Source organism: Eretmochelys imbricata, chromosome 21, assembly GCF_965152235.1.
Source record: "Eretmochelys imbricata isolate rEreImb1 chromosome 21, rEreImb1.hap1, whole genome shotgun sequence".
NCBI lineage: Eukaryota > Metazoa > Chordata > Testudines > Cheloniidae > Eretmochelys > Eretmochelys imbricata.
This window is the reverse complement of record NC_135592.1, coordinates 1,333,570-1,347,995: the sequence shown is the minus strand read 5'-3', so window position 1 is coordinate 1,347,995 and position 14,426 is coordinate 1,333,570. Positions and strand designations below refer to the sequence as shown.

The following is a 14,426-nucleotide window of genomic DNA, read 5'->3' as shown; positions in this document are numbered from 1 at the left end:
CTAGTGCTTTACAATTGTGTAAAAGCCTCCCTTGTTTCTCTTTATGGTATTATGAAATGTTTTATACTTACTGCTGAAATATCACCCAAATATCTCACAGGAGAAATTTATAAAGGTAACCCATCCTAGTATCCTGGTATTAAAGAAACAGCACACATGAAAAGCACACTCAGCCAAGTTGTTTTAAAACTAAACATTCCCAAATCATAATTTTAAATAAACAAACCTCATAGTTGGATACTATTCATAACAATTATTCCATCATCAAAATAAAATTATGGGAAAGAATGAAATGACAATTAAATTTTCTCTAAAAGTGCTTCAAGAAGAATTCATACACCATTCTGTTTGAATTCAGATATCTAATGCACACTTCTATACCCACTCAACTTTGCAGTCTATAGAATTAAGTATTTAAACTGAGCAGAAGTCTTTTACTAATTTGCATGATAAAATTTTACAAATATACCCTCAAATTACTAGAGGGTTTCAGCATAACATCTTGATGCTTCAGCTCTACTACTGGAATTCAGACCCACAATATGGAATTTTCATTATTAGCTTTCATAGATAAAAAGCAAGAGGTTGTTTTTACTATCTTAAAACTTGATAATTTCACTACTCAAGTATCCATTTAATGTCCAAGATACTTTATCAAGTAACAGCTTTTATTTCATGCATAATCTAAAATGGACCTCTAGAGTATGGTCCAAGAGCATTATTGTAAAAGCCATAATAGTTTGACATGTAGTTGCCCAGCTTTCAAAATATTTGCTCTGAGGAACTCTGAAACCAGGAATATTCTAGTAAGGCTTCTTAAACTAATGCTTACCACAATGTATTGCTATCTTGGATGTTATTTGCCTGGGAAACCTTTAGTTGTTATGGAGCTTGTCATGGAGAAACAGTGATAGCTCTCCTAAATAGAAATATTTATTCCCCACCAAATATGCAAGTTACCCTAAATGATGGCTCTATTAGTCATTGCTTCTTACTTTCTAGAACTCCAGAATTAGTATCGTCCAACAAAGAGCTTATGTAATTCAAGGTTCAAAGATGTGCAGCAAGTAACTTCAGAATAACTTCGTAGGTTTTCCCACAAGCCATTCAGGGTACATTTACACTGCAGCTGGGCAGCGTGATTCCCAGTGTAGGCAGACAGACTCCCACAAGTTCTGCTCAAGCTAGAACACTAAAAATAGCAGTGCGGACGTTGCAGTACTGGGCCGCTAGTCCAAACCATCACCAAGTCACCCAGTGTTTGCCTGCCACTGGCCACCCAATGTTCACTATTTTTAGCATGTTAGCTTGACCTGAGCTAGTTCAGGTCTGTTTACCCATACTGGAAATCTGACCTCCCAGCTGCAGTGTAGACTTACACTCATAAAAGGTACTTGTTCAAGAATTACAGATTAATAAAACTGTTAGACCAAGCAATTATTAATGGTACCTAAAAGTGCTGAAAATATAAACTTAATTTTTCCAAATTCAACTCTCATGGGCCTTGAAGTCAATAAAAGATATTATTTGTCTCTCTAATATTCTGGAACCAATATGGCTACAACACCACTGCAAACAACTGCTTGGAAAGTATTCGTTTTTTGTTTGATAAACTAACAAAATAATGCCAGTAGACAAGTTCTCATAAGCAATTCTACAATAAATTACAATGGGAAGAAAGCATCTGTATCAATATATTTATGTTTTCAACTTCCAATGGATTTAATTAAGAATTTTAAAGGGCAACATCACAATACTCTACCATACAGAATCTGGTACAGAATGCACATTAAGTCCATTTACCACAGGAGTCTGAACTCACTATTTAGTCTGAATGAGGATATTCTCAAGTATAAACACTTCAATATCCAAACACAAAGAATAACGGTACATTTAATCAGTTAAGTTCAGTTTAAGGTCTCTAGCAGTACTTTTTATATCAACGACTATTAGGAAAATAAGACCCTGAACAGTAAAGTTGTAATTAAATCCCTATTCCTCTGCTCAGAGTTAAGCCTTCCTTCTCCCTTAAATATTGTGATTTATTAAATGGAAGCCAAGACTGACACAGAGACTAACTCCAATATTAGAGCGCTAACACCACCGTGCCCCGCAGCCCCACTGAAAAAAATATGGTGATACAAAAACTTTATAGATGGATGTCAGCAGGGGAAAGTGGTGTTCAGTTACATAATCTTGAAGTGATGCTGGGACAAGTGGTCTAAAGCTAATTGTGCCACTACAATCCTTTATTTTAAGTCTCTTTAAATAAGATCACTTACCTAGTTTGAAGCTATGACTTTTTCCTAGCATATACTGCCCATGCACCAGCTAAAGGACTGAATGTTAGAACGAGAGACCAGGCTCTTTAATCTTACACCTACTAGTTCGCTTCCACCAGGCCAAGCAACAGGCAAGTTAAGAACTACGGCCCCCCGTTCCTGAGCTCTAAGGAAGGCTGCCGAGGCAGAATATGGGGGTCCTCTATAGCTACCTGTTTGCCTCTTATCAGGCTCGCCGAGCTGCCGGCGAAGAGACACTGCACAGACCTGGCGCCCCTTGTTTGTGAAGCACTACGGGCGATGCTGGGCCCAGCGCCAGGAGCAGCCGAGCCAAGCCGCGAGTCCGCCACGGCCCGCAGCAGCCCTGCCTGGGCTGTTTCACACGATCGCTCAACCACGCTCCTGGGTGAAGGCGTCGCCGGGGGGTAAGGGGGAAACAGCCCCATGGGCACCTCACACCTCCGTCCGCCCCGAGGGCGCCCCTCCTGAACACCCCCAGCCCCTCGCCCGGAGGCAGGCGAGCCCCAGACCCTTGCCCGCCGCCTTACCTCGCTTGCTGGGCCGCCCAGCTGCCCCGTCCCCAGTGCTCCCCCGCTTCCCCTTGTGCGGCTTGGCCCCGGCGGGATGGCCGGGCTCCGAGTCCCCAGCGGGGCGATGGCGGTGGTGGTGGTGCCGCTCCTGCTGCGGAGGTCCCTGCGGTAGACTGAGGGGAGAGAAGGTGAAGAGCCCCGCGGCGGCGGCGGCCGGAGGCAGGCCGGCCGGGGGCATTGGCTCCGCCGGGCTGGGCCCCACCAGGAGCGGCTGGCTCAGCCTGGCCCGCTTGCCGCCGACAGCCTCGCCAGCTGGTCCCCGCCGCCTCCTGCCGCCACCCCGGGGCCGGCCGGGTCGGTCCCCCGAGGGTAGCGGGGGTGACTCCTCTGGGCCCCGGGATACGGCGCGCACCGCAGCGACCTGCGCAGCCATTTCACAGGCTCCCTCACACACATTTAAATGGCCCGAGCGCCAGCAGCCAACGCGCAGGCGCCAAGTGACGCCTCATGGGAACTGTAGTTCCACCTGCAACGTCAGGCCTTGACGTCCGAGTCTCCAAGCGCATGCGTACACGCAGAGCCTGCTGGGAAAATTGTGCTGGGGTTCTGGGAGAGAGAAGCGTGCGGCAAGTCACGCAGGCTGACCCAGTCACGTGGGCTCCTGGGGAGCCCAACGGTCATAACGGCCCAAACACCCGAAAGAGGTGAGGCGCGTGCGCCGCCCACACGGCTGTGCTGCCGTCGGAGCCGGCCTGCCTCGTCCCCGCCTGCCCCTTCGGGCTGGCCTCCGCGCCTCCAGCCCCACACGCCTTCCCCTCAGAGCCGCCTGGCGCTCGCGGTTCCGCCGCGGCCCGTCGCTCCCTCTCACGGCCAGCCCCGCCCACGCTGCCGCGAGCCAAGGGGCGCTGCGCTCTGAGCCCCCCGCACGGGCCAGGCCTGTGCCCGCAGGTGAGGGTGGGATGGGTCCAGCGTGTCTCACACCGCAGAGGGGCGCGGTGCGTGTTCGCTGAGTGCGGGCTGCAGCCGCCTGGGCGCAGCGGCGCCACGGTACGTTTCATCCACCCGGGGTGAGCGTGGATGCCCCGTTCAGGTTTTGGCCCAGTTATCACTGGCCGTGCAGCCGCCCGGTGCCCGCACCCTGCTGTTCAGCTGCGGGGTTTACAGCTCTCCTCACGCGGTGATTCCGTGCGCCTTAGGGTGCCCGTAGCGCCCCGGCCAATTTAATGTAAAAACTGTCTCTGGCCTTTAGCTTGATTCCCTGCTTAAACTCGCAGAAACTATCTTATCTACTGGAACGAATAGCCCAAAGACTGAAATACTAGGTCACCATCCGACTCTTCAGTTAATCGCTAGAGGGGGCTCAAGAGTTTTCTCACATTAGAAAAGGCTTTAATTTAAATTACTGGAACCGAAGAGAGTAAACCGAGAGGTGAGCAGAACACCCACACATTTCTCTTACCCAGTGCAACCACACAGTTGCTTAAGAGAAAAAAAAGAGTTTATTTGATGCTACATGGGATCTTTCTCTGCTACTCAGGATAATATCAGGTTTCAGAGTAACAGCCGTGTTAGTCTGTATTCGCAAAAAGAAAAGGAGTACTTGTGGCACCTTAGAGACTAACCAATTTATTTGAGCATGAGCTTTCGTGAGCTACAGCTCACGTCATCAGATGTATATCGTGGAAACTGCAGCAGACTTTATATATACACAGAGAATATGAAACAATACCTCCTCCCACCCCACTGTCCTGCTGGTAATAGCTTATCTAAAGTAATCGTCAGGTTAGGCCATTTTATAACATTATAAACATTTTGAATTGTTATGAATTATAACATTCATAAAACAGTCGGAGAACACTTCAATCTCTCTGGTCACGCAATCACAGACATGAAGGTCGCTATCTTAAAACAAAAAAACTTCAAATCCAGACTCCAGCGAGAAACTGCTGAATTGGAATTCATTTGCAAATTGGATACTATTAATTTAGGCTTAAATAGAGACTGGGAGTGGCTAAGTCATTATGCAAGGTAGCCTATTTCCTCTTGTTTTTTCCTACTCCCCCTCCCCCCAGATGTTCTGGTTTAACTTGGATTTAAACTTGGAGAGTGGTCAGTTTGGACGAGCTATTACCAGCAGGAGAGTGAGTCTGTGTGTGTATGGGGGTGGTTTTTGGAGGGGGGTGAGGGAGTGAGAGAACCTGGATTTGTGCAGGAAATGGCCTAACTTCATTATCATGCACATTGTGTAAAGAGTTGTCACTTTGGATGGGCTATCACCAGCAGGAGAGTGAATTTGTGTGGGGGGGTGGAGGGTGAGAAAACCTGGATTTGTGCTGGAAATGGCCTAACCTGACGATTACTTTAGATAAGCTATTACCAGCAGGACAGTGGGGTGGGAGGAGGTATTGTTTCATATTCTCTGTGTATATATAAAGTCTGCTGCAGTTTCCACGATATACATCTGATGAAGTGAGCTGTAGCTCACGAAAGCTCATGCTCAAATAAATTGGTTAGTCTCTAAGGTGCCACAAGTACTCCTTTTCTTTTTTCAGGATAATATATGTACCTTGAGACACAGCGTGCTATGTCGTACAGGTGCCACTACCCACACACAGCCACAAAGCAGAATACAGAGTATTGTAGAGATGCAAATCAGTTACAGTACCTTATTTGGGCTGGAGCCAGCTGAGTTTGGCAAGTCTACTGTAACATTTGTCAAGGCATTTTAATTGGATTGTAAACTCCCTGTTTGTCTCTCATACAGTGGTAGTCATGCTAACAGCACTTAAAAATCGCAAGGTGGTGATTATCTCACTATGTACATGAGTCTGTTATGTTATGAAGAGCATGGGAACTCAGAACATAGTCAAAAGAGAACAGATATCAGTCTCCTGCCCTGTCAGTCTAACTTGGCGCCTCAGCTGGTTAAAACATATACAAGAAATGTTGTTTTGGCCATATTGCCCTACTCTTTGCATCCCCCCTCTGGCTTCCCTCTCTCTCTCTGTCACACAACAGCTACATGTATGCACTTTCAGGATTTGTCTGTCCCCACCCTATCTATCATCTCTACTAATACTGATGTGTCGATTCCTGCCTCCCAATGATGCCAGCCTCCATTGCCTTGCCTACTAGTTAAATTTTAAAGCAAGCATCTTTGGGCTTACTTCTGTGTTGCCCTTTGTGCTTGGGAGGAGCTCTCTAAACTCGCTATCTCATAATCCTTTAAATTCCCCCCTAAAATTCTCCTTTGCCATCATGTCTGTGAAAGACTTGACAGCTATTAGGCCCATTATGCTATCAATACTGTTTTATTGTTTCCTTGTAATCCTCCATTTGTCTATATCCAGCTGTTGTCTCTTGTATTAGATTAGGGCATCTTTCATCATTGGGGAAGGAACCATATTATTGTCTTGTGTTTGTACAGTGTCTAGCAGTGCACCGTGGGGTCCTGGTCCATGACTAGGGATCCTAGGCGCTACAATTATAAAAATAACTTCTATGGGAATAAAAGGTATGGTTCTATCCTTGGAACACAAATGAAAAATGAAGATTTGATTTTCTGTAAAGGCCTATCTACATTACAGCAAAAATGAAGGGATAAAATTACAAAACACTGAATATTTGTAAAATGGATGGGACTTAATTTGGTTATATAAGCAGGCTAAGGCCTTGCAATGTCCATGACTATGTGTAACTAATGTAATTGACTCAGTTGTGTTTGTGATACAAATGAGCCCTTAATCTGTTTGGTTACTCACATTTTTGCTTTCATGTAGATGGAGCTCCCTATCCATATGACTTTAATGCTAGTAATGAGAGTCTAGCTATTGGTACTTCAATAAACATTAAATTATACTTTATTTTTTATTTATACAGTTCCAGCATTGGTGCAAGGCACTCTAAAGATAAGCATGCAATATTCAGTGCTCTTTAAACTTGTAAAAAAAATAAAAAATAAAAACTGGTATGCTGGATAAATAAACTTTATTTTGTATAGCATCTTTCATACACATCATAAAATGCTTCACCAATTCAATACTCCACTGAGATTTTATGTCATACTTCTAGTTATTACTTTGTCAATATTTTTAAAAATAAAAGGCTAGCTGTCAATTTAATTTGTCCGATTTGATACCAGAATCATTTTTTATATTGTCTTAAGGCTGCTCTAGTTTACACTAGGCCTCAAGCAGGCCCAGCTGTCCCAAAATTAGAAGAGCACAAAGAGGTCTTGCAGCCTTCTTTGTTCTCCTCCCATCCATGCTTGTCCCAAACATAGGATCAGCTTAAATGACAATCAAGTCACAGTACTTGGGAGTTCCCTTATCAGAAACCAGTTACATCCAAACTGCCTGTGGTTGTAGCATACCCTTTCAGCTAGTAAAGAGTAAGTTCTTCTCTGTGTAAAGGTGCAAAACAAAGGGATTCAATTTAGTTCAGTGGCATTAGCACTTTGGAGATAACTAGGGAATACATACAGTGAATTGATCATAAATTAGACATATGGTTTCAGTAATTTTTGCTATATTAGAAAATAGTTGACTTTGAAAAAAAATGCTACAGGTACTTCTAGGGCTGTATACTCAGCATTTGATCCACAAAGCAACTTGATATCAATGAGCTCTGTACATTCTGTTATTCATCACTGGGTTTTGCTGTGGACCAGAGACTGCATATGTGGCCCTAAAAATATCTGCAGTATTTGTTTCCAAAAATCAGCTTTTTTTTCTGGAAGAGAGCAAAACATATTAATCTGACCCCATATATTAGCAAGAAAACAAGCTTTCCGATTTTAGGGGGGGAAGTGTTCAGGTTGGGGATTTAAGTGCCAACTGTCAGCATGGAACTTTGTGTTGCATTTTTTAGGCGAGTTACAGACACATTAAAATTTGCACCATGAAAGCCCAAACTATCATGCACTTAAATTTTGCTTGATGTGGAATTTTTTCAATAGATTATGCAGTGTTTACACATGCAAGTTTGGTTCCTATATGAACAGTCAGCATCTTAGTCTTCCTCTTTGGATGGAAACTTAGAAAGATAAATTATCTGATTAATTCAAATGGAAATAATCATAATGTTAATACAATCATTAAGAAAATAGATGAGTTCTGAAATCTGAGAGCCTGATTCTCACTTAGACCCTGACTCTACAAACACTTAAGCACATGCATAACTTTAATTATGACTACACATGAGTAAAGTTATGCATGTGCTTAAGTGATGGGAGGCTCTGAACCATCATTTTGCAGTGGTGTCACTTGATTGACTTAATTGGGACTTACTACTGTGACAGGAGAATCAGGTCCGTTGTCATATAATAAACTATAAAAAAAGGATATAAATTCTCCAAAAAATTTTTAGCCTGTTTTCAGAAACAGTTTTATAAGGAAAACATTTTTCCCTGAAATGTTTTTAGTTTACATCCAGATATGTTTTTAGTTTACATTAACTGGAAGGGTCAAGCAGCTTATGTGCATTTGTGTATCCCTCTTTATACAAAAACCATTTAGGAGAGCTTGTATGCTATTCTCTGGTCACAACCAGACTTTCTACAGCGAAGATCATTTTTAGTGCTACTGTTCTGATAGCAATTCTGTAATGTGAAGAGCATGTGCAGCATGTTGGAGGGATATGGCAAATCTGCAGTATTGCAAACCACATGCATCTGTAAAGTTGAATTAAATATTCCAAGATGGTGGAGGATTTCTTGGTCCTTTAGGTTTTGAAAATCGATTTGTAAAGCCTGGGAGCAAAAACAAAATATTACAAGAATACAGTAAATATACTACCTATATTTTATACATTGCTCATATAATTCCATAAGAGATTTGTTTCTGAAGAGATTTGGGCTTTTACACAATATGCAGCATATTACTTTAGTCATGTTAATTGAATATAATGATATTAAACAAAGAATGATAATGTTTATATAAGACAACTGCTATGCACATGCAGTTATATTAAGGCACCTCATAACCTAGAAACCGTGTCAGGATTTGACTTTATGAAGTCTGTGGTAATATTAAGTTTATTCAGCAAAAGTACTGTCAGGTCAATGATCTAATTCAATATGCTGTCTTCAACAGCATCCAATATTGGGTGCTTTTGAAACATAAATGCAGTAATTGTGCTATACTATACTGTGGAAGGATGTTTCTTTCTGATCTCAACTTGGGATCAGCATATGAGACATCACAATTGATAGCTCTTAATTTTAGTCTAGCTAGTGAGACTGTGGATGCCATTTTCACATGAATGTTCAAATTCTTCTTCAATCTTGAAAATCTGTGGTTTTAAATAATATCCTGCGCTTGTGAGTTCCACAGATTAGCTGTAGCAACTCTTATCCTACAAATAATAGAATACAATAGTACTGTATAAGGATGTCTGGTAGCAAACAGGATAATTGAAACAAGCATATTAAGAGCATATCAAGAGGATTATGCCAAACATCCTGTAGCTTTTGCTGGTCCATGAGTTACATGACATTAGGCAGCAGCCACTCTCATTAGCCTTTCAATGTGAAAGAGTTAAATTGTATCTTCTGCTGCCTCTTTTGCCACATTTATCTTGTGCAACATTTTGCCACAGAGCAGCCAAATGTTCATTGTATGTGCATCCTGTGTGTTGATACACAAGTAATATTTATGTTACAGGGTTTCTGGTCTGTCTAATTTTATCTTTATATAAGGCATAAGTAGTTTATGAATAAGTAATATATATATATTAAAAATAAACTATTTTAAAATTATTAAGTTATAAGGTCACTTCAGCTTTAATCAAATCTGTAGTCTTAATTTTTATGCACACGCGGTTGCAATAAAATGACACAGACCACCAGGCAATTGCTGCAGGGCCTGGTAAGAAGTGTTTGCAATCATAATTAAGGCACATATTAAAATTACTTTTGCATCATACACTTACGCACCCATTTGGTGATTCATGTCACTTTCCTTGCCCTAGCTAGTAGCTGGGCTCCATATCTCTATCTAGTCTTTTAAAAGTCTTTGTAGTTAACATAGCAAAAAGTCCAAATAGAAAGGAATGATGTGAAAACATACCGAAGCTCAGGAAAGAGCTGGAGTGGTTTGACTGGGCAGATTCTGGTGGTTTTGCCAGTGAAGATGGGCTACAGATGTCTAGAAACACATAAGAAAACTTTAGCAGCAGATGGCCGCTTTAATTGCCTAAAAATGTCAGATATCAGAGACAAATAAACACCTTCTCACCTCCTGTGAGGGGAGGCTATATGCAGATTGTTACTTTAACACGAGATGTAATCTCCCTAACATACAAGCTGTATGGGCATGCATGAATAATGAAGATGTCATAGTCCAATACACTGGGCATCTTGTTTGCTCAGAGTCAGTTTGAAATTTTAAGCTATCCAAGTTTTAAAACAAGTCGTTTTAATTTCACAGACTCAGCATGGAGTTAAAGTGACCATATAATCTTAGAGAGAAATTCCTTATTAATGTATGAAACACAGGAGGGAGTTGCATTCCTTGCAAGATCCAAGACAGAGGCAAATGTGACTGTATGCCATCTTTGCTTTTCCTTACCCCCACCCAGTCATGGGGCCAATTTAGCCTATGGCATAATCTACTGTAGCCTTGAGTTTGCTCTAATTTGCATCCACTACAATAGTCTCCCAGGCTGGTATGCCATCTCATAATTCCTAGAGTACCTCAGCATTCAGGTCACCACCCCAACATGCCTCCTACTCTGGAGCTAGGATGGGGGAATGACATAGAACGGAATACTCTGGATGTATGCCACTTGGGAATACCCCTGTGCTGGAGGAAATCCACAACCAGTTTGTTAAGGCAGTTTTCCACCTGCTTTGTGCTACTAGAGTGATGGAAAGCAAATGGAACTGAGACCAGGATCTGGACTAGGAGTGCCCATCATAATGGGATAACAGAGCATTGTGAATGAAAGACTGTCTTGGCAGCTGCAGTTAGAGAATTGTCCATCATAACCAGTGCTCAGTAAGAGAATATCCCTGTGGATATGGAGCCTGATCTTGCAGAACCTTACTTACACAAGCTGTCATACTGTTTTTGATAGAATTACTTTTGGAGGAATAGTATAGGATCAGACCCTACACTAGTCCTCCAAATGGTGGCAAATGAAGTGATAATATAAATACTAATAATACTCTTAATTCTGCTACAGATAAATGCTTTGCTATTACATTAAATCAACACATTTGTTTTACAATATGTTTTTGGCTGTGACTAATTTAAAAGTAGATGGATCAAATGTTAGGATGCCTGCAGTTTTAGGTAACACTTTTCATATGACAACACCTCAGAATGCATGGGAAAGGCTGGGCAAAACAAGCCAAAAGATTGATTAATTTCTATGCACAGGAAGTGGGATGACAGGCCCATGCTGATTTCATATACACTAGCAACCTTGATCTTGAGTGAGCCCATTAGCATAATGGCTACATTGAGACATATAGATCTTTAATTAATTCAGTCTGTTAAGTGCATTGAGATGTCCAAAAGAAAGGTATTAAAGAAGAGCAACAGATTATTCATCCAGTCAGCTGGTGAGTACCCTCAGCTCCAATCAAGAGCAATAGGAGTAAAGGAGCCTCAGCATCTTGCTGGTTCAGGTCCTAAAATAGGTAACAGATCTGTTTGCTACATTACATATACCCCACCAGACAGACAGACAGACTTGTTGATGATCAAGAGACTTACTCTTTTTCATGTTACGTAAAATTTTCAAGCTCTGTAAAAAAAAAGTTTTTAAATTAAAGATTTTGTTGTTGAGAGAACTATTTGCATTAAGCTGGAGATCAGTGCCTGCTGGTGAAGAGAATTCACTGCTGAACAATCATGCAAAACAGCATGCATATATCATGTCACAAATGCAGAATCCTACAGTTTCCTTTGTTTGCTGGCTTACCTTAGCCAAAATGTAAACTTCCCAGAGTGTACAGTTAGAGCTGTTCAAGCTATACTTTTCTCAATAACTCTTCCCTGCAGCAAACACATTCAAAGGCTAAATGAGGGCATTCTCTAGAGTAGCACCTGAGATGGGGATTGTTGAGGAGTGGAGTCTGTCCCTTAACTGGGAGTTGAGGCCCTACGTGAGCAGCTTTTCTGAGAAGAGTTGGCATGGTACATGGAGAACTGATCGCAGTTAGGCAGCCAGTTACATAGCTCGACAGATTGCTTTTGTTCCTGTTGTGCAACTGTGAATCTTTTCTTCTTTCCTGCAGCTCTGTTTGCAGTGTCACCACAGAATATACTGCCTGAACGCATTCTCTTGTCATAAATACAAGAAGTCTCAAACCCAGGACTCTTTTCTCCTGTCATCTACATGAGGTAAGTGATAAGAAAATAACAGCTACCGCAGCTAGAAAGCTGGAACTGTCTTTCCTTCCCTTTTTCTCTCTCAGATATCTTTACCTTACTCCTCCTGAAGCATTTCACAGACTCTTTTGATGACTCTTCAGAAGCTTTATTTCCTGAGTCCCCAGGGTTGCTAGTGGAAGTCCTCACAGTAGGCTGCAGACCTAGGAAAAGAACACACAGCAAAACATTTCCCGAAGACCACATGCACATCCTCCTGCTTCATTTCTAAGCATCCTGTGTGTTATATTTACAGTCTCTTTATGCAGCAATTCTTGAAATTGGTGGGTTTTTTTTAATGTTTTGCCATTTTGTTTGTAATCTGCCGAGCAAATCTCCTAGTTGCAATTTTTTTTACATCCATTATATTCTCCTAAGGGAAGTAGTGGAAGCACCATTATGTGGGATATTTAAAGCTAGACCAGGAATACACTGTGAAGTACAACTAGCAAGGAGTGGGGGACAGGGTATGATTAGAGAGGAACTCCAAGACTCTTCCATCTCTGATTTCTGGAATCGTCTTTATTCAGTTAGCTACAGGTTTTTCAGAGAGGAGATTTTATTTGCTTGGATACCTGGTCTGGTTTCCTTCAGCTAATCCTTTAACTGAAATTATTGTGCTAAATCTCTGTTACAAGTGAAGAAGACATTACTACTTACTCTCCTCATTGGCAAGAAAGAATGACTCAGGGGTTCTTTCAGGAAGTGGAGGAGGGGAGGAAGAGCGATCCCGTTGTTTCTCTGAGATATCAAGTGTGACACAAGCATGGGAAACAAAACAATACAGTTTATTAGCTTTTTTAAATCCTGTGTGACACGGTCAGACTGGTCAACTTGGGTATGACGCATGACAACTTAAGAGGCATTGAAATGTAACAAAGACAACGTACTTATATGTGAATTTCAAGATGTACTAGACCAGCAATCATTAACCCATTTATCAAGGATAGATGCTAAGTGTATTTGTCTGTGTTTATCTGTATCTTGTTAGAAGTTTAACAATGTAACCAGATTAGTTTGTAGATGCTAATTCCCTTTCATGTCTTAATTGCATTATATTCGGCATGCAGATGGTTCAATAAACCTTAAGATCAAAGATGCAAGATAATGCAGGAAACTAATACTATTTACATTGTCTTCAGCTTAACTATCTATGCTATAATGAACTACTGTCTAATTGTCTTATGTGAATGAATGCAACTGGTTTACCTGTGTATGCTTAGGAAATAGAGTAGCTTCAGAGCAAAAATCTGCACTGCCTATTCTTCATTGGGGGAAGGCCTTGCTGTGACAATTGCTGTGAGGAGGCTTATCAGCTTGCTAGAGAACTATAAAGGAAGCTTCAGGCCTGATCCTTTTCATCTCAGTTCTGCTTAAACTTTAACAGGGAAGATTTAAGCCATAAAACTGAGGTTTCCGAGTTTACCTGGGAATTCTTATGGAAGAGCTTCAGCAGATGCTACACCTGGATTGCCTGTCTATTGGATTATAATCTTTTAAACTGATTCCAGAAAGACTTTTACAAATAAGCAGCCTTACCTTCTCTGCTATGAAACTGACCTAAGGACTTTACACATATTTGTATGTATATTGATCTTCTAACCTTTTGCACTTCTTTTCTTTTTATTATGAAGCCTTTAGTTTTAGTCACAAAAGGGTTGGCATCAGCATGATTATTAGGTAAGATCTGAGACTCTCATTGACCTGGGAATCAAGGTCCGGTCCTTTGGAACTGGTGAACCTCACATAATGGTGAATCAGGTTTTCAGTAACCACTCACTCACTATATTAGACTTCGCTGTCTGGATGGAAGTCAAGGGCTAGAATGCTTAAAAGGGACTATTTGGCTTCTTGATGACCAACCTGTTATTATAGAAGCTGTTTTGTTACTGGCTTGGTGAATCTAATTATAGAATAAACTGCCAGTTTTGATGATCGTGTGCCCTATTCCTTGCAGTCTGCCTTGAGTGTAACATTCTCAGTGTGGCTCATCCAGTCCAGTTCCCATATCAGCATGCTGAGCTGGACTGGGCTGACATCCCCTATGGTGACCACAGTAATGCAATCAGTATAAATCTACAATCCTTCCCAAGAGAATTTACAAGTGCCCATTCCCAAGAGAATGGCAGAGAATGTTCCCAAGGCAATAAAGAGTCTGAGAAGGAAACAATGACAACTCATTTGCCTGATAAGACTGAAAGAAACAGTAGCACAAAAGGATACCAGCTGATTAGGAG

General features: G+C 41.7%; 2 protein-coding genes and 1 long non-coding RNA gene across 8 annotated transcripts in view; 1 reads left to right on the top strand and 2 right to left on the bottom strand.

Moving 5' to 3' along the window:
- Positions 1–3,254, bottom strand: part of RSBN1 (round spermatid basic protein 1) — a 55,524-nt gene extending 52,270 nt beyond the window's left edge. The window contains exon 1 of the mRNA XM_077839484.1: positions 2,831–3,254. Within this exon, the coding sequence (XP_077695610.1) occupies positions 2,831–3,245 (415 nt within the window). The 5' untranslated portion in view covers positions 3,246–3,254. The remainder of the gene's footprint in view (positions 1–2,830) is intronic.
- Positions 3,255–3,399: 145 nt separating this feature from the next.
- Positions 3,400–14,023, top strand: LOC144278250 (uncharacterized). Of its 2 annotated transcripts, XR_013348547.1 has the most exons (4): positions 3,400–3,516; positions 4,087–4,241; positions 12,057–12,162; positions 13,577–14,023. It is a non-coding gene; the product is annotated as an uncharacterized LOC144278250 (long non-coding RNA). The 2 variants fall into 2 exon arrangements; XR_013348548.1 differs by lacking the exon at positions 4,087–4,241 and having other exon boundaries at positions 3,410–3,516.
- Positions 6,783–14,426, bottom strand: part of PTPN22 (protein tyrosine phosphatase non-receptor type 22) — a 31,920-nt gene continuing 24,276 nt past the window's right edge. For all 5 annotated transcript variants that reach the window (XM_077839479.1, XM_077839481.1, XM_077839480.1 and 2 more), the window contains 5 exons: positions 12,850–12,930; positions 12,247–12,353; positions 11,533–11,563; positions 9,880–9,957; positions 6,783–8,561 (listed from right to left, as the gene is read on the bottom strand). In XM_077839479.1, coding sequence (XP_077695605.1) covers positions 8,497–8,561; positions 9,880–9,957; positions 11,533–11,563; positions 12,247–12,353; positions 12,850–12,930 — 362 coding nt within the window. In that variant the 3' untranslated portion in view covers positions 6,783–8,496. The remainder of the gene's footprint in view (positions 8,562–9,879; positions 9,958–11,532; positions 11,564–12,246; positions 12,354–12,849; positions 12,931–14,426) is intronic.